At 34.2% G+C, this 21305-nt stretch overlaps 2 protein-coding genes across 9 annotated transcripts; both read left to right on the top strand.

The window, feature by feature from the left end:
• Positions 1 to 380: 380 nt before the first annotated feature.
• LOC136224119 (protein ENHANCED DISEASE RESISTANCE 2-like) lies at positions 381 to 7691 on the top strand. Of its 6 annotated transcripts, XM_066012376.1 has the most exons (22): positions 736 to 834; positions 1247 to 1462; positions 2285 to 2387; positions 2620 to 2673; positions 2756 to 2821; positions 2904 to 2953; positions 3236 to 3363; positions 3432 to 3478; positions 3556 to 3653; positions 4334 to 4429; positions 4510 to 4574; positions 4668 to 4739; positions 4950 to 5096; positions 5199 to 5458; positions 5958 to 6021; positions 6101 to 6276; positions 6476 to 6577; positions 6656 to 6706; positions 6794 to 6937; positions 7085 to 7180; positions 7258 to 7359; positions 7435 to 7691. In XM_066012376.1, exons 3-22 carry the CDS (start codon positions 2334 to 2336, stop codon positions 7525 to 7527), a joined length of 1965 nt encoding a protein of 654 aa, XP_065868448.1. In that variant the 5' UTR covers positions 736 to 834; positions 1247 to 1462; positions 2285 to 2333; the 3' UTR covers positions 7528 to 7691. The 6 variants fall into 6 exon arrangements, with proteins under 6 accessions (XP_065868445.1, XP_065868444.1, XP_065868446.1 ...); XM_066012373.1 differs by lacking the exon at positions 1247 to 1462 and having other exon boundaries at positions 381 to 834; positions 2285 to 2359; XM_066012372.1 differs by lacking the exon at positions 1247 to 1462 and having other exon boundaries at positions 381 to 834; positions 2282 to 2359.
• Positions 7692 to 10944: 3253 nt separating this feature from the next.
• LOC136223624 (protein-tyrosine sulfotransferase) lies at positions 10945 to 19649 on the top strand. Of its 3 annotated transcripts, none has more exons than XM_066011735.1 (14): positions 10945 to 11095; positions 11174 to 11375; positions 11624 to 11682; positions 11762 to 11927; positions 12025 to 12096; positions 12664 to 12949; positions 15674 to 15814; positions 15906 to 16010; positions 16118 to 16265; positions 16352 to 16401; positions 16503 to 16571; positions 16663 to 16782; positions 18524 to 18658; positions 19091 to 19649. In XM_066011735.1, exons 3-14 carry the CDS (start codon positions 11625 to 11627, stop codon positions 19226 to 19228), a joined length of 1488 nt encoding a protein of 495 aa, XP_065867807.1. In that variant the 5' UTR covers positions 10945 to 11095; positions 11174 to 11375; position 11624; the 3' UTR covers positions 19229 to 19649. The 3 variants fall into 3 exon arrangements, with proteins under 3 accessions (XP_065867807.1, XP_065867809.1, XP_065867808.1); XM_066011737.1 differs by having other exon boundaries at positions 11174 to 11379; XM_066011736.1 differs by lacking the exon at positions 10945 to 11095 and having other exon boundaries at positions 11115 to 11375.
• The last annotated feature ends 1656 nt before the right edge of the window (positions 19650 to 21305 follow it).

Below are 21305 nucleotides of genomic sequence, written 5' to 3'. Positions count from 1 at the left end.
CTTTAACATTTATCCTTAGATTGAACAGAATACTTCATTCAATGACTTATCATTTCTGTTTTAATGCTAATTTTTTTTTTTTTAATGATGTTGTTACTTCTAATTACTGAAAATAAGCTTTTTATATTGACAATACTTATGTTTCTTGGTAATAGTGGATTTTAAAGAAAAAAATAACAGTTCATACACAACTAGCTTACCTAAACTTTTATTTAAAAAAAAAAATAGAACACCAGAATATATGTATTTTTAATAATATTAAAATTAGCCGAACTTATTAAAAAAAACAATAAGGGTAAAAAGGTCAATTGAAGTAATATTCGCCCCTGTCAATCTTTGTCTCATTCTACGCACCACTAATTCAATTTCAGTTACTTGAACAGAGAGAAACAAAAACCAAACGAAAACACAGAAAATAAAAAACAAAGTTGAATTATTTTTCTTTTCTTTTTCCAATTTCATTTCAATTTTCCTTCCTTCGTCCTTCCAAGTCCACTACATTGGAAAATTCATCTGTTTTCCCCTTTTTTTACTCTCTCGTTTCCTCTGAATCCTTTCACAGGGATCAGAGGATATCCATCTTGTACCTTTATACCTCTTTTTTTATTTACTAGGAGAGAAGAGAACTGAGTACTGGTGTTCTTTCACAATTGCTGATTTTTCAGAGAAAACAAAATGGAGGATGTTTCAGGAGATACAGAAGAAAAAATGGAAGGGTGGTTGTACCTTGTTCGTTCTTATCGGTTTGGATTGCGGTACTCACGGAAACGGTATTTCGTTCTTGAAGATCATGTTCTTAAGAGTTTCAAGTCCATTCCTACTGTTCACAATGAGGTTTTTTACTCTATCTCTATCTTTTTATATACATGCGATGTCATTGTTTTCACAGATCGTGCATTTTTATATCTTTGTGCATATATTGCTATTTTCTTTTTATTCAGATTATGGTTCTTCATTCGTTTTCTTATTTTTAGTTTGATTTTGTTTTTCTTTATCAGTAGAGACTGGATGCTACCTTTTGAACCAGTTCTAGATGGAATTTACAATCGATTTTTAGTCTGAATGGATTCCTTGATTGTGGAATAAGGCATAAAGGGAAAAAAATATTGAGTTAGATAACTTGTTTTAAATAAATACCTTGATTTTGGGATATTATGATTTTGGATTTTTATGAGTTGTTTTTTTTTTTTTTTTTGTCTTTCTTTTTTCCAAAAGAAGATTGTACTATATCATTATGTTACTGTAGGTGGTGTTAAGCTAAAAACAAAACTGGTGGCCTTAAAATGAAGCAATTATGTGGCTGAAGAAAAGACTTCTTGATCGTTTTTGCTAGCAATTCTTGAGATTTTTAAGTTTTGTTAATGTGAAGAACACGTATATTTAAGATTTATTGGTCTGTTAAACCAGCTTTTAGCCGCCTGCCTGCCTATGGTGCTAATCATACTACTGCAGAAATTCTCTGGTAAAAGTTTATTGATCCGCATAATAAGCAGCCTTAACGAAAGTAAAGTGTTTCTTGGTGCCAGCTTTTGCTTTCTTTGTCTCCTTTTTTTTTTTTTACTTTCTTCTTCTTTTATCTATTTTACGTATTTTTTCACTAACTTCCTTTTTTTCCCTTTCACTTTTCATGAATGAACCATTTATCATCGGTCTTTAAAGTATCCTGTTTGCCCTCTGCTGTCAAACTGGTGAATGGACTGGATAAAAGAATTTCAGTACTAATCTTTTCCATGTCAAGTATACTTCGTCTTTAGCATTATAGGTTTAAAAATTTGAAGACAGTAATTTATTGAGACGAACATTTGATTTCTTGATATCTGCATTAGAACCATAGTATGAAGTGTATTGAAAATACAAGTAGAACCATCTAATACTTTTTAATTTATATGCAACACAACAAAATTTTAATAGAATGCTAGACATCTTCAAATATTTAGTTCCAATTTCAGTATTTGCAAGCATTAAGTATTGAATTAGACTGTCTGTATCCAGTAAAGTATATTTAAAAGGAACTCTTTCAGTACATGTTCAGATGAATTCAAAATGTAATGTTTGAATGTTTATAATCTTGGTGAATTTAGTTCCCGGAAAATAATTTCCGAATGTAAAGCAGAGATTAGTGAATGTAAGGTTCATATTCATCTTAATGGTTCTATGATCAGTTTGCAGTCTGTTAGACAAACACAATGTACGAGAAAGCTTCATTTTCCCTGATATTAGAATAAATTAGTATGTCTTACGTTTTCTTATAATATTTTGATGGTTTTCCTTTATTTCTTAGCAGGATCCTGTTAGAAGGGCAATTATAGACTCATGCATTCGGGTCTCGGACAATGGGAGAGAGAGTATTCATAGAAAAGTGTGGAATCGATGCTATGTTTGATATGGTTTTTACACAGTTAATTGATTCTTTCCGTATAGCTCTAAAAAAAGAAAAAGAAAAAAGTTCTTGTTTTCAGATTCGAGTAATTAAGCGTTCTACAATTAAGAAACTCAATTTTTTTTGTCATAACCTGCATTTTGCAACAAAATAGATCTATTTAAACTACGATTATGAGCAAATGCTTTCCTCCCTCTGGTATGAATATTTTATAACAATAATAAATTTTCCTCTGGCAGGTATTCTTCCTATTTACACTGTATAATACTTCTAATCACAATGATCAACTTAAGGTGACTTGATTGTTCTATGAACACATTTTGTTTGTATCATAAATTTCCCTCAATTAAATTATGAAATCTAAACATATCGTAGCTGGGAGCAAGCAGTCCTGAAGAAGCAGCAAGGTGGATTCATTATATTCAGAAAGCAGCTTTAAAGGTTACATGTGGATTTTTCTATTATTATTTTACGAAAAGATGCTACATGTAAAACAATGACTAATACCTCTATATATATTCAGGGTGGACAAAATGTTATTGGTTGTTCAAAGAGCGCTTGGCAATCCTTCAAGTATGATAAAACAATCTAGCACTCGTATCTGATTTTTTTGGCTTGCTCAGTTTCCTATTCTACATGAATCAATTATTTTGACTTCCCTCTGAGTATGCTATCCTAATTATTGGACAAGTACTGTAGGCTCATAAGATATCTTGTTATTGTACATACCTTGTTTAGTTTATTTGGAGAATGTGTAAAAGTAGTAATCTGTCTTCATGGGTGCAGGCATTTTATTTTTCACTTAAATTTGTGGGGGTGATTATTTCAAACTTAAATAGATTGTTGTGCTCTCAGATTGAGTGGTTCAAGTCGCATAAGTCAGAACAAGCCAATAGACTGGACTCTCTGTTCAGTTACAAATAGTGATCCAGTAACTGATGTTATTGCGCCTTCACCTTGGACTATTTTTGGATGTCAGAATGGTAACGACAAATTCTCACTTGCTGTTTGAGATTTTTTAGATTCATACTTACGTAATTGTTTTATGTAGGTTTACGCCTTTTTAAAGAAGCAAAAGACAGGAATTCTCATGCAAAAGTACGTAGATTTGTCTATTCACGATTGACCAGTTTTTAATTATGATTGCATTATTTAAAAGTTCCTTTGTTAAGCAGTGGGATGATCATCCTGCAATAATGGCTGTGGGTGTGGTTGATGGAAGCTCAGAAGCCATTTTCCAAACTCTTATGTCCCTTGGTCCTTCAAGATCAGAGTAAGGCTTACAACAAAATTTTAATTTGTAGCTTAGCATTATCAATGGCCTTACCAGTCTATGTCATCGCATGTATATGAGCGTAAAGTTCTACATCTAGAACATTTACATGATTTGACCATGTCAGTGAATAAAGATGATTAAAACTGTCAACTCATTTCAGAGAACTTACCCAATTGAGGAAACATATTATCCTGCACATTAAGAGTAGTGCATGATTATTAGAACAAAAGTGAGCATATAACTTTCAGAATGCTAGGGACGTTGTAACTGCATGTGTATTAACAGTTTTATTGTACTCCCTCCCGTCCATATTATTTGTCACATTTGACCAAATCACACATATTAAGGAAATAACTGATTTGCATCAAATTTATAGAAAATATACTAAAATACCCGCTATCTCTCTTTATTAATAATACTCATTTTCTATAACATTCATTAAATTACACCATTCTCCGTACTTGAAAACTTAAAATGAAAAAAAAGAGTAATTAATGTTTAACTCGTTAATAGGGGTAAAATAGGAAATTTTACATTGAAAACCTAAAGTGACAAATAATATGAACCAAGAAAAATCTTCTCTCTAACAAATAATATGAACCGGAGGGAGTAATAGTTATCTTGTAATTCTTAGACAAATTTTTCACTAAATATTGATTTTCTTAATTGACTTGTAGATGGGATTTCTGTTTTTACAAGGGCAGTGTGGTTGAGCATCTTGATGGTCACACTGATATTGTTCACAAGATGTTGTATAATGACTGGTTGCCTTGGTAAATCAATGTCTTTGAAGTGTGATATATCTTCCTAGGCAATGGATTAAGATTCTGAATTTTGTCATCATAATTTTCAGGGGAATGAAACGAAGGGATTTTTTAATGCGGCGGTACTGGAGAAGGGAAGATGATGGAACATATGGTAAGAATGTTGTGGAGTGAACACTCATGAATTATATTTATAATTGGACTGTTTTCGAACTAATATAGTATGATTCTTTTTGCTTTGCTGCAGTCATTCTCTACCATTCTGTGTTTCACAAGAAGTGTCCATCCCAGAGTGGCTATGTCCGTGCCTGCCTTAAAAGTAATGTATGCTTAAAAAATTTAAGTGAATAAATTTCCTGGATCTTTGAAGCTCTTTTCTAAAATAAACATAGAATATTGCATGCAATATGTGTTATATATTGCATGTTACTTATTCTATATGTTTGCATTTATTGTGTACTAGGGTAGTGGGGTGGTTTTCCAAAAAGAGAAAACTAATTAGATGATAGCATTTTGCTTTATCTTGTAGGTGGAGGATATGTCATATCTCCTGTAAACCAAGGGAAGCGATCTGTAGTGAAGCACATGCTTGCTATTGACTGGAAATTTTGGAAATCCTACTTACGTGCTTCTTCAGCTCGGTCTATTACTATCCGAATGCTGGGAAGAGTTGCTGGTAATCTTGTACTATTGCTCAAATTGAAACATATTTCACTTTTCGTGCTCCATATATTATGATGTTTGTTACCAAGTGGAATGAAACTGTTTTGTATTTCAGCGTTACGAGAGTTATTCAGAGCAAAATTGGGAAAATGTCCATCCTCTGATTTTTCATCAGGAGAGTTGGCAAATATTATGGTGCACCAGAGTGGCGGTGGTAGGATGGTTGATGAAGTAGATAATACACCTTCAGAACATGCCATCCTAGGGGGCCTAAATGATGCTGCTGACGAGTTTTTTGATGTTCCTGAATCCTCAGACAATGAACCATCGGAAAATGGCTGGGGCTATGATTGTGGTTCTGAAATGTACTCACAGGTAGCATTTGTGACAAATTATTTCATAGTTGCTTCTTACACATGCAAACATGCAAAGGATCCAAGAATTGGTTAAAAATACTATTTAAACCCTAAAACTTGTTCTTGAGAATTTTGCTAAAAAATGACATTTTTGGGCCAAGCTTTGCCTTATTCTTGTTTTTCCATTTGTCAAAGCTCTAGACACTAGATTCAATGCTTACAAGCATCTTGGGTGAGTCAAGTGACTAGGGCAAGATCTGCAAAAAATATGGAAAGGGGAAACTAGGGCAAAAGAGTCATTTTGATTTTTGGGCTATATTATCTCATGAGTACAAATTGAGGGACTAAAATGGACTTTTAGCCTACTAGAACTGGTAATTAAGGGAAGTGCATTTATTTTCCTCTCGTTGTTTGTTTTCTCTCTTTATCCTTCATATGTTTGGATGTTCTTACTCAGCATAAAATACATCAAACATCACTGGTGTTGCTGACTTTGCTCATGTTTTTGAGAGCTGCAGGATATACGTCAACCTAAGTTATCTACTGCGGCTGGGTTTGTGAAGAAATTGCATGATCTTGCAGGTAAAGTTGGTTGCTAATTCCTTGTTAGATGAGTTTGCATGATTTATTTTCTTCTGCAACAAATTTTTGTTTCCTGCAGTTCAAAAGAAGGGATATGTGGACTTGCAAGAGATGGCAAGGGAAGACAGCATGACTTGCTGCTACGGAACCACTCTTCCAAAAGATCTCAGCTGCACTATGCCTTCCAGTTGGACAACATCTGAACCTTCTAGCTTTTTAATTCGCGGACAGAATTACCTTGAGGACCAGAAGAAGGTATGTGCACCAAATCAATTGTGTAACAGAATGGTTGATCGTGGACACTAATTGAAAAGGCACCAAATCAATTAGTGCACTGTCTCTGATAATAGAAGTATCAAAATTTTCTTCTCTTCAACATGTGAGAGTAATTACATAATCAAAAATCATACTGCATTATTGCATATAAGCTGTTCTCTTGTGTACTTTTCTCCAGTTTAAGGCGAAAGGCACTTTGATGCAAATGGTTGGTGCAGACTGGTTAAGGTCTGACAAGCGAGAAGATGATCTTGCAGGCCGTGCAGGGAGTATTGTTCAGGTACAATTTTAGTTTTGCAATTTTTTCTTTAGTCAGCTGTTCCCTTTTTGCTTCAACTTCCCAAGCTTGATTTTGCAGAAATATGCTGCTCAGGGCGGACCTGAGTTTTTCTTCATTATAAACATACAAGTAAGTCTAATTCTCTGCCAGACCTTACTTAATCCTAATTACATTTTCGGTTTCTTGTTACTCATTTGTACATCGACTATGGAGCAGGTCCCAGGTACAACTACATACAGTCTTGCCCTATACTATATGATGAATACACGTCTGGAAGATGCACCGTTGCTGGAGAAATTTGTGAAGGGGGATGATACATTTAGAAATTCAAGGTTTAAGCTCATACCTTATATATCTAAGGTTAGCACAGCTTGTGATCATTTTCTTCAAATATTTGAGAAATTGCTAAAACCGGAAACCTACCATGTTCGATATACAATCATATTCATCATGTTTATTTTGCTTTCACAAGAGATTCGTTGCTTCAATTTAATTTAATTTTCTCAGGGATCATGGATAGTAAAGCAAAGTGTGGGAAAGAAAGCATGCCTGATTGGACAAGCATTAGAAATTAATTATTTTCGTGGAGAAAACTATCTGGAGGTAAGTAAACTCTTCTCCGTGTATTGGTCCAATATGAAAAGGACTTTCCTAAATGATGTATCGGATCATGTTTTCAGCTGGGAGTTGATATAGGGTCATCCACAGTTGCGAGAGGCGTGGTCAGTCTTGTTCTTGGTTATCTCAGCAATCTAGTTATTGAAATGGCATTTTTGATACAGGTAATAAAAGACAACCTTGTCTGCTATGGTTAACTGCAGATCGTGGACACCCGAGTTAATGATTTGTTAATGCAGGCAAATACAGAAGAGGAGCTTCCTGAGTATCTTCTTGGAACATGCCGGCTTAACCATCTCGATGCCTCAAAAGCAGTTATATTGAATTCATGATTATGTTCAGTTGAGATATCATTCTTTGATTCAATCTTTTATGCTGTAAATATCATCATTCGATTTTATAGCCTTTTTTGTAAAGATAGAAAATACCATCTACCTCTCTATTTGTAGGTGGTGCCATTTGGTCTTCAATTTTAGCTTTCCTCTTCTTTTCTTTTCTTGAAGCCCAAAACACAAGAACAAAGACCAAAAGAATATAACAAGAACAAATTTGTATAATAAATAACATATGATAAATCAAAGGAGCATAGTTCACTTGATTATCTTAATAGCTGGAAGTGGAAGCGTTTAAAAATGATCTCACTTAGGGATAAACCAAAGGAGCATAGTTCACTTGATTATCTTAATAGCTGGAAGTGGAAGCGTTTAGGAGATATTTGAAACCGATGCCAAGCCCGTAGTTGATGCAATTCAGGCCCCGACTCGTGATGCATCTGAGTTTGGTGATCTCATTTCGAGATGCAAGGCAATTCTAAACACGATGACAAGCTAATGAGGTGGCTAAGCTAATGCAATTGCGAAGTCAGTTCGTTTTAATAATTGTCTTTCATTCTTTAACTCTTTACCGAGTTGTGTTTCCTCGAGTTTGTTACATTCTTGCCAAATGATGGCTCATTAATTCATTCATTCGTTCTTTGATTAAAAAAAAAAAATCTCACTTAGGGATGGCAATGGAACGGTGATTCTAGGAAAAATTTAAATTTTTAGGTGTGGGAGTGGGGGCGAGGGAAGTTTTACCCACAATGTCGAAATTTATATATATTAATTATTTTTAATTAAAATAAAAAATCTTAAGGAATATCCTTTTTTTTTTTGGTAATACAAAGTGATTAAAACCAGAAACACCAGCAAACAAAAGCTAAAAAAACCAACAGCACAGCAGAAAAAAACACAGACAAACAGGAAAACAAACGACACGAACAAACACAACAGCTAACAGGCTGCCTTAGGCAGCTACTCGCCTGGGTAAGGCAAACCCAATGTTGTCTTTAGATAGAACCTCTCGCATATCCGCTGGAGCCGCAACAAGGTCTCTGATCCCCACTGGAAAGTCGTGAGCTTTTTTTGCAAGCCAGTCTGCACTTTGATTTCCTTCTCGAAGAACATGGCTAATACGAACGTCACTGAAGTTGGACAATAGCAATTGTACCTGACGAATTAAGGATCGCGAGGGATGGTGTAAAGGGCATTCGTGGGTTATGAAATTGACCACTTCCAGGCAGTCAGATTCAATCAACAAATCATTAATTTCCATATTTCTGGCATTTTCAAGCCAGTAATAATACCCCAAAGTTCAGCTTTAAAAGAGGAGCCTCTTCCTTTTAACAACAACAGAAGTTACACAAAGTATAGAAATTTAAATAAAAAAAAGTTAGGCTTTATAAAAAAAACTAAAACAAAAGTAAGAAACCTAAAGCAAAACTAAACAACCTAGCGTGTTTTATCCTGAAAATAACATTCTCTCGCTCACACATCGTATTATATATTTAACTTCATAAGCTTTTTTTTTTGAGAAAAATGTTTGTAATTTCATTAGATGAAAAAATAAGAAGTACAACAAGCAAAATGTAAGGAATAAAACCTCACACGATTACAGGCTAAAACAAAAATATCCACGAATGGATGAAAATGACTACAAAGAGCAAAAAAAAACGCATAAAAGACATAAAAACACAAAACAATATATTTATCGTAAATCCAAATCTATAGAAAGTCATCCGCAATCCAAACTTCATATTAATACTAGTAGAAAAATGTAGTTATACTAGTTAGGGATAGTAACGGGTACTATACCCACAAGTATCTGGTACTATTCGACCCTAATAGGACTAAGTTGTTACTAGTTATATATTACGAATGTAACAAAGTTGTTACTAGTCCTCTACCGTTACTTAATAGTGTAACTACTGTGTTACATTTGTAATATATTAATACATTACAAGTTAATAAAAACCTCCATGAAACAAATTACTAATAACTTTTTTTTTATTGGTAATACATGTTTCTTTTTTTTTTTTTTTTTGATGACATGGTTTCTTTTGCGGGTGGTGGAAATCTCAGTAATCATGGCGGTTTGGGGACGAGGTGAAAAAATTCTGAATCTTTTTTTTTATTTCCAAATCTATCCACAAACTATTAAGGATGGAATGAGAAATACATCCCGCCTCCGCCTCCCATTCCGTCCCGTCCATCCCGTAGTGTCTCACTCACTAGGAAAAGTATTTTTAAGATACCTATGTTGTTGTTGTGATACTTAGGTCATCTCTAACCATTCTCTATAATCTATTTTTAGAGTAAAAATGCACTCAAATGGAAATAAAAAAAATACTAGTAAGGTTTAATAATTGTTCAATAATAAAAATATTATTTTATATAATAAATGGTATGTAAAATTAATATAATAATAGTAAAATATTATTTGTTAATAGAAATATTCTTTTTAGAGTTATAAATAGAGTAGATGGTTGGAGAAGTGTTACTGTAGTAACTCTATAATTGAAGATGGGGTAGAAAAAAGTAGAGTTGAAGTGGGAAAAATAGAGTAGATGGTTGGAGATGACCTTATACAATTTTTGAGCTCACTTTTCCACTTATACAAAAATAGGCAAACAACATGTAATCGTGCAAGGATATAAATTTCAGTTTGAATCAAGAATTAGTAGTATAATTTTTTCTTAAATAAAAAAATTGACATGATGATTAATGCTCTTATATATCTATTTCGGGATAAGGTACCAAAATAGGCCTAAGGTTTTTGACGAAGTACCAATTTAGGCTCAACGTTCAAAATAGCATCAATATAGGCTTAATGTTTACAATATAATATCAATTTAAGCTTAACGTTTACAATATAGCATCAATTTAGGCCTCACGTACAAAATAGCACCAATATAGGTTTAACGTTTACAAAATAATACGAATTTAAGCTTAACGTTTACAAAATATATACAATTTAAGTTAAACGTCATAATTAAATTAATCATATTATATTCTTTCCCTATTAACTTTATATGTTATCTTTTATTTAGTTCTATATTGTTATTTATTATAATACAATTAATTAGTATTCTTGCCCATTAAAACCTTACATTTGTTTTTCATCAACCATTCCATGTCTCCTAAATTTTATGGCTCATGTAAAATAATATTGATACATGTCAATATTCGAAATATTGTGGATATTCAATTACTTTTAGTTTGCATATATTACATAAGCTTAAATTCGTATTATTTTGTAAACGTTAAACCTATATTAGTTCTATTTTGTACGTGAGACCTAAATTGATGATATATTATAAACGTTAAATCTAAATTGATACTATTATATTGTAAAAATTGGTGTTATTTTGAACGTTGAACCTAAATTACTTACTTAAAAAGCTTAAGCCTATTTTGCTAACATATCCCGTACATTTCCGGCAAGGTAGGTAGACAGAATTTCAGTTTGATTCAACTCAAGAATATTCATCATACACAAAATAAAAAGGAATATGAAACATCAGAGACTTGGTTTTGACTTTTGAAATGACACAACAGTAGAAACACCATTCGCTACCCTTTGGTATTTTCTTCTTCTTCTTCTTCTTTTCTTACTATTTGATAATTATTGTTCGAATCACCGATTCTTGCTTTGCTTCAGCAATACCGGAGAATTACAAAAGATCAAAGGTCAGCGGGGTGAAAATACATTTATAATTCCTACCTTCTGTTTGACTCCCGAGGAAATTCCGACTAACTATATCTCGAAAGCTCTCACTGTTTCATGTGGGCGCCTAATTTCTAACCGCTCTTTTTGTCTCATCCATGAATTTATGAGCACGAGATCCCTAAACTCGATACTGGTTGGTAGGCCACTATATGTTGTTCCTTCTTATTTTATTTTATTTTTCTTTTCAATGCCCATTTGGGGTTCTGTTTTTTTGTTGGGTTTTTTCAATTCCCATTTCTTTGTTTTCCTTAGGGTTTAGTACTTTCGTATTCGTAGTTTTTACTCTAGAATGCTTTGATTTTGTTCTTTAATGTGCAAATTGAGGGGGTAATAGTATCGTTTCAAGTTTGTAACTGTATGCATTGGCATTTGTTGAAGCAGAATGAAGGGGATGCACCCTACTCTGGGGTTTGCTGTGCTTTTTATGCTTCTTGGATTGGGTATGTACCTGTTAGTTTCAGTTACTTATTTTTCTTGCGGAGTGGATTCTGATTTTTTTTTTTCTCCTTCCTTCATTAGGATGCGTCTCTGCTATCGGAAATGATTTTGGCCGGTGTGAAAATATTGTTAAAAAATGGGCTTTTGCTTCTCTTGAAGAAGAAGTTAGAGATGACAAACACACCCTTCAGGACTTGTTGTTTTTCCTCCACGTTCCAAGAACTGGAGGGCGCACGTATTTCCATTGGTAATTCCACATTGGCACATTACTCTCACCTGAAGATAGAGCTAAACATTCTTGAACTATATTAATTTATGCTTTTTGCTATTTGTTTCCCGTGCAGTTTTCTGAGAAAGTTGTACTCTAACTCTCAGGAATGTCCCCGTTCATATGATAAGCTACGGTTTGATCCAAGGTACCATTGCTCGAAAACTGTAGTTGCTTTTCTTTATTTTGCCTAATGTTTATGGAATACTGTAATCCTCTTCTTGTGAACCAATATTACCTTTTCAATTTCTTGGTATTTCTTTCTTTCTGTTCAACAAAATGGGAGTCTTGCTTATCAACTATTCTGGCTGTCTTTTAGAAGGCTGAACTGTTGTCAGAAATCCCGTGTTCATTTTAAAGGGATCTTCTACTTGAATTATGACTATTATTAAGTTTGTTATCGGTGTCCGTGGCCTCAATGAGTCTACTACTGAATTTACCTTATTGCTACAGCTAGAAATATTTCTTATATCTTATTTAGGAATTCCTGATATGCTATGTTCTTGTGGGGGTAGGCATTGCAAAGGTTTTGCTTTGCACTGCGAAGGTTTGATGTAGCAACTTTTATAACTCTTGAGTACTGTAGGTTCTAGAAAAAGGGAGCTAATATTTCTGTTATGTGTTTTTTTTTTTTTTTTTTTTTTTTTTGAGGATTCTTGCACCATTGTTACTTCTGTGTGACATCTTTAACTATGTAATTTTACTTTTTGTGCAGCAAAAAGAAATGTAGACTGTTGGTTACTCATGATGACTATAGCATGATGTCCAAACTTCCCAGGGAGAACACATCAGTGGTGACCATACTTCGGAATCCAGTTGATCGCATCTTTAGTACTTATGAATTTTCAGTTGAGGTGGCTGCTAGGTTTTTGGTACATCCTAACTTAACTTCTGCCACACAAATGTCTAAACGACTGCATCTTCGCAATGGAGTAAGCACGCTGGACATATGGCCATGGAAGTACTTGGTTCCATGGATGAGGGAAGATCTATTTGATAGGGTATGTCTGTCTGGCAATCTGCTGTTTGATGCCTCATGTCTATCTAATATTTTTACTTTCTACTGCACAATGAGTCTCATTTTTTTTATTCTTTCGTGGCACAAAAATGATAAATCTGAGAATTGAACATCGTAGCTGGTCTTTCTCCTCTTAACGTTTCTAGTACTGGGGTCTGCATTTCCCTGCCTTATGTTTCTTATTCTAATCTTGGCTAACTTGGTATGTGGTTTAATTTGGTCATGATGCAGCTCTACCATAAGTTTTGTCAAACTACCCCCTTAAGCTCTTTTGTCGCTTTGCCAACAGATCATGAATACCCTTTTGCTCAACAACTAAGTGCTCTTTGGCAAATTTTACACAGTAGTTTTGCCTAGATTTCTATCGACACGAGACTAGAGCTGTCACCTGAATATCATTTCACCCTAACTTCTTTACCCCGTGTATCCCAGTAATCCTTATCCCTTCCAAAAGCAAGTCCACCGGGAGATGATCTGGTTGACAAGTGTTGGTTGATGCATGTCTTCTGCCCTACTATATTAGTAATTAAAGACTTTACTGTTCATCAATGATTTCTTATAGTTACCAATTACCACCTGACACTCTTATGATATGACCAGCAACCTTAGAAACTGCATCCTTTGGGGAAAAGAGCTAAACTATACAATATATAAATTACTTTGGCCGTTGTGAGAAAACCAGAGCTAGATTCTTATGTTGTTTTTCTCTACAACAACAACAACAACAACAACAACAAAGCCTTAGTCCCGAAATGATTCGGGGTCGGCTAACATGAACCATCATATAAAACCGTGAAATCAAGTCGTGTCAGCGACACAAATTCGCTCCCTCCACTCCGTCCTATCCACTACCATATTTTCCTCAATTCCCAGTAAACTCATATCACTCTCGATCACTCTCCTCCAAGTTTGCTTAGGTCTTCCCCTACCCCTCACCACTACATCCCTTTGCCACTCTTCGGTTCTCCTAACCGGCGCATCAAGCGCTCTACGTCTCACATGGCCAAACCACCTTAGGCCTTGTTTGGATGGAGGTATTGTAAAGTAAAGTAAAGTAAAGTAAAGTAAAGTAAGGTAGGGTAAGGTAAGTGAAGTGAAGTGAATGAAATAATTTGTTGTGTTTGGATAGAAGGTAAGTTAAGTGATGGTTTAATAATGTAATTGTGTTTGGTTTGATGGTAAGGTAAAGTAAGGTAAGGTAAGTTATATACAAAATTACTTTTATATCTAAACAATGTCTTATTTTAAAATAAAATATAGAGGGCAATTTTGGAAAAGAAAAATCTGTCACCTCCCTACCCTCCAATTTGGGGTGTAAAGAAAATCACCCAAATTTCACCTCACCTACCTTCACTTACTATTACATTCAATTACACCTCAAAACAAACAAGATTAGCTACCCTCACTTACTTTAAAATACCTCCATCCAAACAACCCCTTAGTCGGTTTTCTCTCATTTTATTCTCAATAGATGTGACCCCTACTTTTGTCCTAATTATTTCATTACTCACCCTATCCTTTCTCATATGACCACACATCCATCTCAACATACGCATCTCCGCCACCGACATCTTATGCATGTGGCAGTGTTTCACTGCCCAACACTCTGTACCATATAACAATGCTGGTCTAATTGCCGTCCGGTAGAACTTTCCCTTCAATCTATTAGGCATGCCGGGGTCACAAAGGAAACCCGTAGCACTCTTCCACTTCGACCAACCAGCTTTAATCCTATGAGCAACATCTCCATCTACTTCTCCATCCGTTTGGATAATAGATCCTAAATACCGGAAGCAATCCGAGGCTTGAACAACTCTCCCATCTAGGGTGATTGTCCCTGCCTTCCTACTCTTATGGCCGCTAAACTTACACTCCAAATATTCTGTCTTACTTCGGCTCAACTTAAAGCCTCTAGATTTTAGAGTTTGTCTCCATAGTTCCAATTTCCTCTCCACTCCTTCTTTCGTCCCATCAACCAACACAATATCATCTGCAAACAGCATGCACCATGGTATATCATCTTGAAGTGAACTTGTTAGTTCATCCATAACGATGGCAAAAAGAAATGGGCTTAGTGCGGAACCTTGATGCACTCCAATCGTAATAGGAAACTCTTCAGTCTTCCCAACACTAGTACGTACACTCGTGCATGCTCCCTCATACATGTCCTTTATGATGTCAATATATTTCCGCGAAATGCCTTTCCTTATCAAGGCCCACCAAAGTACTTCCCTTGGTACCTTATCATATGCTTTCTCCAAGTCAATGAAAACCATATGCAAGTCTTTCTTCTTATTTCGATAGTGCTCCATTAATTGTCTCATTAGATGGATGACTTCCATAATTGATCTTCCCGGCATAAAGCCAAACTGGTTTTCTGAGATCTTCACCGTCCTCCTTAGCCTTTGTTCGATCACTCGCTCCCAAAGTTTCATAGTGTGACTCATTAATTTGATTCCCCTATAGTTGGCACAATCTTGGACATCGCCTTTGTTCTTATATAAAGGGATTAAGATATTTTTCCTCCATTCTGATGGCATCTTATTGTTTCTCCAAATTTTGTTGAAGAACGTCGTCAACCATTCGATTCCTCTTTCTCCCAAACATCTCCAAATCTCAATACATTAGGATAGTTTGCATCATGATATGTAAGAGTACCTTTCTAGTGGCTCATTTTGTTTTTGTGTATTTGCATTTTGATGGACAGAGAGATGCTATGAAACTTATTGGCTCAAATCACGTGAAGAGCAAAATTCCATACAACATGGAGGAAATTGTCATGCCATTACATGAATATATTAATGACCCTATAGCTCATGATGTTATCCATAATGGAGCGACATTTCAGGTACTTCCACTGCTTAATACCTCTGCTTGCGACATTTATTATTTTGCTCCTTAATCCGTGCCTTTCGTTTTTTGTTTTTTTTAATTAACAGGTTGCAGGATTGACAAACAACTCTTATTCTATGGAATCACATGAAGTACGCCATTGTGTTCAGAAGTATAAGATTCTTGGTGAACATGTACTGCAAGTTGCAAAGGTAAACATGATAGGTTTTCCATGCTTTTGAGCTATGCAATTTCATGGGAGTGTTTCTCTGATTTTTTCCCTCATGGTTTTCATGTTAGATGCTTGTAAATCTTGCAGAGGAGGCTGGATGAGATGCTATATGTAGGTCTCACTGAGGACCACAGAGAATCTGCAACAATGTTCGCCAATGTGGTTGGTGCACAGGTGATTGCACAGGCATTAGCATTGAACTCCAGCATGGAGGGTGTAGCTGATAATAAATCAGGTTGGTGAATCAAAGAACCTGTTTCCCTCTGCCAAGAATCGGCTATGATTTATTTTGTTGTAATTTAGTGTCAACTTATGGTACAGAGCATAGCACCTCTATTGCAGATTCTGAGTCTGAAAATGACGATCATCAGGTAAGTGGTAGTTATTCGTTTGCATTTGGCACGGCATATGGTAACTGAATAGTGCATACTAATAAGAGTATTGGGTGATCTTGCTGCTTTTGCTGAATCAGGGTAGCGCCCCAGACCTAAAGGCAAGTAGAATTGCTTCTACAGAAAATTTGGATGTGAAGCAAGAAAATGTAAGGCTCTTTTTGCACAGACGTTTTATTAATGACATGTTCTTTTAAAAAGCAGAAAACATAACACGGGTCCACTTATCCTCTATATTAGATGACTGTAAAGAAACTTATGCATGCTTACGAGGAGTGCATTTCTACTTTACGAAAGACCCAGACACGTCGTCGGACCGTTTCCTTGAAGAGAATAGCTCCAGCAAACTTTTCAAAGGAGGTATTTCTATAACATTAGTCACGTGTATATGAGACTTGAATTTTTCTCCATGCTTGTTAATAGGTTTCTGAATTAAACAATTTTGTCAAATCACCTGATCTCACTGTGCCTAGACTAGAGTAGATCTTGATGCAGCAAAAAAGTCAATGTCATGCTTTACTTCACACTGCATTTGGCTCTTATCACTTTTTTTGAGGTGTCCGTGTCTTTGATCCTTCAAGAGAAATCTAGCATAATTGATGTTTTTTTGCTTCTCTTGGAATTGTCCTATGAGTGTCCTGGATGGCCTCGTGTGTCATTTAGCTTGCTGGGAAATCTATACTTAAAGAAAAGGTTATGGGAACAACACTGGAACCAATTAGCTGTTCCATTCCTGGTAGGCTGTAGAGTTTCCCATTGTTGGAGAGGAATCCATTTGCCGATGTAGAGTTTCTCATTTTCCTAGTCATTTTTTTCACTGCTTGATAGAGTTCATATGCTATCTGATATAAAGCTGCTAATGTTTTTTTCTTTGGTTTGTCGACTTCTCTCAGCCACCAAATCTGAAGTTATTTAGTTGTCTACCCTGCTCATTCTGTGTAGTTATGTCATTTTATCAGTGCTATCCACTATTGTTAGGATCTTACGATTCACGATTCGAATCGTACTATTAGATTCGATTCCGCTCTAATTCAAGCCGAATTTATAGGATCTTACAATTCACGATTCGAATCGTACGATTAGATTCAATTCCGCTCTAATTCAAGCCGAATTTATAGGGTGAATCTAAATTGTAACAAAATCTTAAGATTCACTATTCGATTCGATTTAGCTCTATTTCGAGTCAAATCTTCATCACTGTTCATCAAAAACTTCAACAACACTCAAACTAGTTTCATTCCATCATTATCAAGTTGACAACAAAGACAAAAAAAGCTCAAACTCTCCATCTCCACTAAGTTATTAAACAAAAGTCCGATTTGTGAATTAGTGTTATTAGGATTGCATCTGCATTAGATTTGAATTGTAAGTATTTGGTTGATATGATTTCTTTTTTGACATTAAAATTGCATTTCTAGACTAATACTCCCTTCGTTTTTTATTATATGACGTTTTAGACTTTTTATTTTGTTCATTTTTATATGTCGTTTTGTATTACCAATGCACTTTTGATAATGTTTTCTCTAATTTGTCCTTATTTATGGTAAGAGAGAGGTATAGCTATTAATGCAATAATTAAGCCATAAAAAATTTGAAGAGAGAGAAATTTTGCATAGAAAGTGGAGATTTAAGAGAGAAGTATTAAAGGTAAATTAGTCATTTTAATAGTTTCATTAATATTGCATTGGTTTTGATGAAAAACCTTAAATGACATATAAAAAGAACGGATTTGATAATCTTTTGAGTTCAACATGGTAAATATTTTATTTTTTTTATAGTATTATGAATTTGAACTGAATTTTACGATTCACGAGTCACGATTCACAAACTGTGGATTTCGATTCATGAATCCAATCTCAATTTGACAACTATACTTAGCGATTGAAAGTGTAACAATTTCCTAAATAGATATCTTGAATTTAATATAAAACATAATGAAGCCGCGACACTAAGGCACTTATTCTGGATACAGGTGACTAATAGAACACATCATCTTTTACTTCCTGAAACACTTTCGATGTAATTATATTGACTTTTGGAGTGGATCGGGATGATCTAGAAATTGTTTGATACTAACTTGTATGGTTATGAAATTCCACAGGATCGTAAACATGTCCCTGAGGCGATTCTCAAGCAGATCAGAATGCTTAACCATCTTGACTTGGAGCTTTATAAATATGCTCAAGAAATTTTTTCAAAGCAAAACAAACATATGCAGCAGAACCAGGCAGACGCAGTGAGTATTTATAATATTCATTTCACAATTTTTATTATTATTTGTGTTTTTTCTGTCACTTACTACCAAATTTATTGGTGGTTGCATCAATGACAAATCAGATGCAGTCTTGCATTCAGCTGGAAAGTTTCAAATTTTCCTTTTCTGAGAACATGATGAATTCTTGCGTTGATTACCAGTTGTGAAGAGCACGGCATTACATTAATTAACTTCAGACTTTACATTAAAAGTTCTGAGACATGCTATCCTTTCTTGTTTTAACAATAAGGCGGTCAATTGACTTGAGTTGTTTCGATATGATTGGTTTTCTGTTCTCAAAACCCATCATTGTTCCTTAGGGTCCAGAATAATTGTCGTTTTTGAGCTGCCACTTCAATTACTTGTAGAAATTATCACTTCTACTCTGATGCTTTATAATATTTTACACTGCAGGAAGGATTGGAGGTGCTGAACAATTTGAGTGGGCTTATGGTAGGGAGAAGCATTTCAATGGTCATGTGCATTGTCTTTCTCCTTGTACTAGTCTTATTTGTAAATGCTAGAAGAAGAACATCAAAAGTTAAGGTATGAATGTTTGCTTCTTGCCGAAATAGTGGGAGGAAAAAACAAATATATGTTTACAACTTAGTAGGAAACACATGCACAAAAAAGCAGCCTAATGGATAGGAAAGTTCAATTCCCAATTTTGGTGGATGCCGATGTTTGAGATAGCGGGTTTTGATGTTGAAGCGCGAATAGTAGTATTGTATATGTATGGAGAAAGAAGTTTGGTATATGGTCTGTTCTGTTGAGAAATCATGTTCTGAAATGGTGTGGTTTGTCTCTCTCTGGGATTGGGATGGCAACATTGTAACAATCTTTATATGAACATTTGAACAAACGTTTTGAATGGCAGAATGAATGTATGATTAGTCAAGAAATGATACATCAAACGTCCACAACTTTATGTTTTTTTGCTCTACACTTGCAATCTAAGTATAGTTTGCTCCTCCATTTGCTAACAAAATGACAAACTACAACAAGGAAGGATGACTTATATGGTGTTTTGCTTGTTTGTATTGTCTAATTATTAATGAAGGCCAACTCAAAGTTTGAAATGACTTTATGCATCCGGCCGTTGAACTTGGCTTGGATTTGGAAACTTTGGCCATGTTTTATTAACTCTCTCAACCTGTTAAAATCTTTTCTTACTTTGTCATGTAGCATTTAAGGTTAATTATGTTACTTTTAGTAAGTTCAGGGGCTAACGAGATATTTTTATTTTTATTTTTTTTGATAAAGGGCTAATGAGATATTTTTAAAGCAATATAATAAAACAATTTAAGCTCAATTAATAAATATCATTGTCCTAGAATTTCAACTCTGCTCTGAGCATTTGTAAGAAACATAAATATGTAATGATTGAAGGAAAAAAAGAAAAAGAAAAATCATACCAATTATATTCCCCCAAAATTGAAGGTGTTTTCATATATAATGATAAATATGACTTGACTTCTCATAAATCAACAACAATTAATTTACTAAAAGTGATATATTGATCGTTTAAAATTCATGTTGCAGTGTGTATACTTTAACGGGGTGTTTATTAGAAGGGATATAGGAAGTGAGATAGGGATAAAAAAAAATACAAGATAAGTTATCCCGTGTTTGTTTGGGAGATAGAAGAGTGAGCCGGATGAGGGATAAGCCTCTTATCACTCAAATCCTATACCTAGGAGGGGGTGGTATAAAGAGGGGGATAAGCTTCTGTGATTTTAATACCAAACGCCCCGTAAGTAAATTTAGGAGGTCAATCAATTATTATAAGACTAGTTTAAGGGATTAAGTCACTCAAGCAAACTGAGAGTTTTAATAAGTCAATTAAGTAAGTTTGTGAGTAAATAAAATGTTTTTAAAGTATAGAAGTAAGATGGCTTTTTTTTAATCAATACAAAGAGTTAAAAATGTAATTAATTCTTTTGGACAATTACTATTAAGGTGATTATAAACTTAGAAAAGGAGCATTAAAAAAGTAGATGGACTCCATACCATACCCAACCAAGTATGATGTGATGACAAAATATACATGTATTGTTTTTTAAATGTCACGTTGGGGTATGTTTTATCACTATTATTATTATTATTAGAAAGAAATGGTCAATTTGACTCGCATCCATATGAAAAAAGAAATTAGAGAGTAATTAATATATATAATTGAGGAAGAAGAAGTGTATGAAGAGCATGTGAAAGCACATGATATAGAAAATAGATCTTTGCATCCAAAACAAATAAAATTTTAAAAAAAGAATAGATCTCGGGTTGGATCTATTTGGGCATACAAAAAAACAATAATTAATTTATCACCTTTTTGAACTTAACTTTGGAAAAAAAATTTTATATATATATATATAGATGTACTTGTCATTTGAACTAATTTAAAACGATTTATAACCACTTAAATTTACGTATTGAGTTTTTAAATCTATTTAAAATAATATATATTTTAATTTATCTAAATTATATTATATAATTTTAAATTTATCATATAATATTATTAGTCTCTTCACTTGTTAACTCCTTAAAATTTAGGTTAAGATGATATAAATTTAAAAGTATTAATTATGTGATTGCATTTTAAAAAAGTTTGTAAACTGAAAAAAAAAAAAGA

This window comes from Euphorbia lathyris, chromosome 3 (genome assembly GCF_963576675.1).
Source record: "Euphorbia lathyris chromosome 3, ddEupLath1.1, whole genome shotgun sequence".
In the NCBI taxonomy this organism is placed as follows: Eukaryota; Viridiplantae; Streptophyta; class Magnoliopsida; order Malpighiales; family Euphorbiaceae; genus Euphorbia; species Euphorbia lathyris.
Note: the sequence above shows the minus strand (reverse complement) of the source record. Positions and strands in the feature narration are given on the sequence as shown.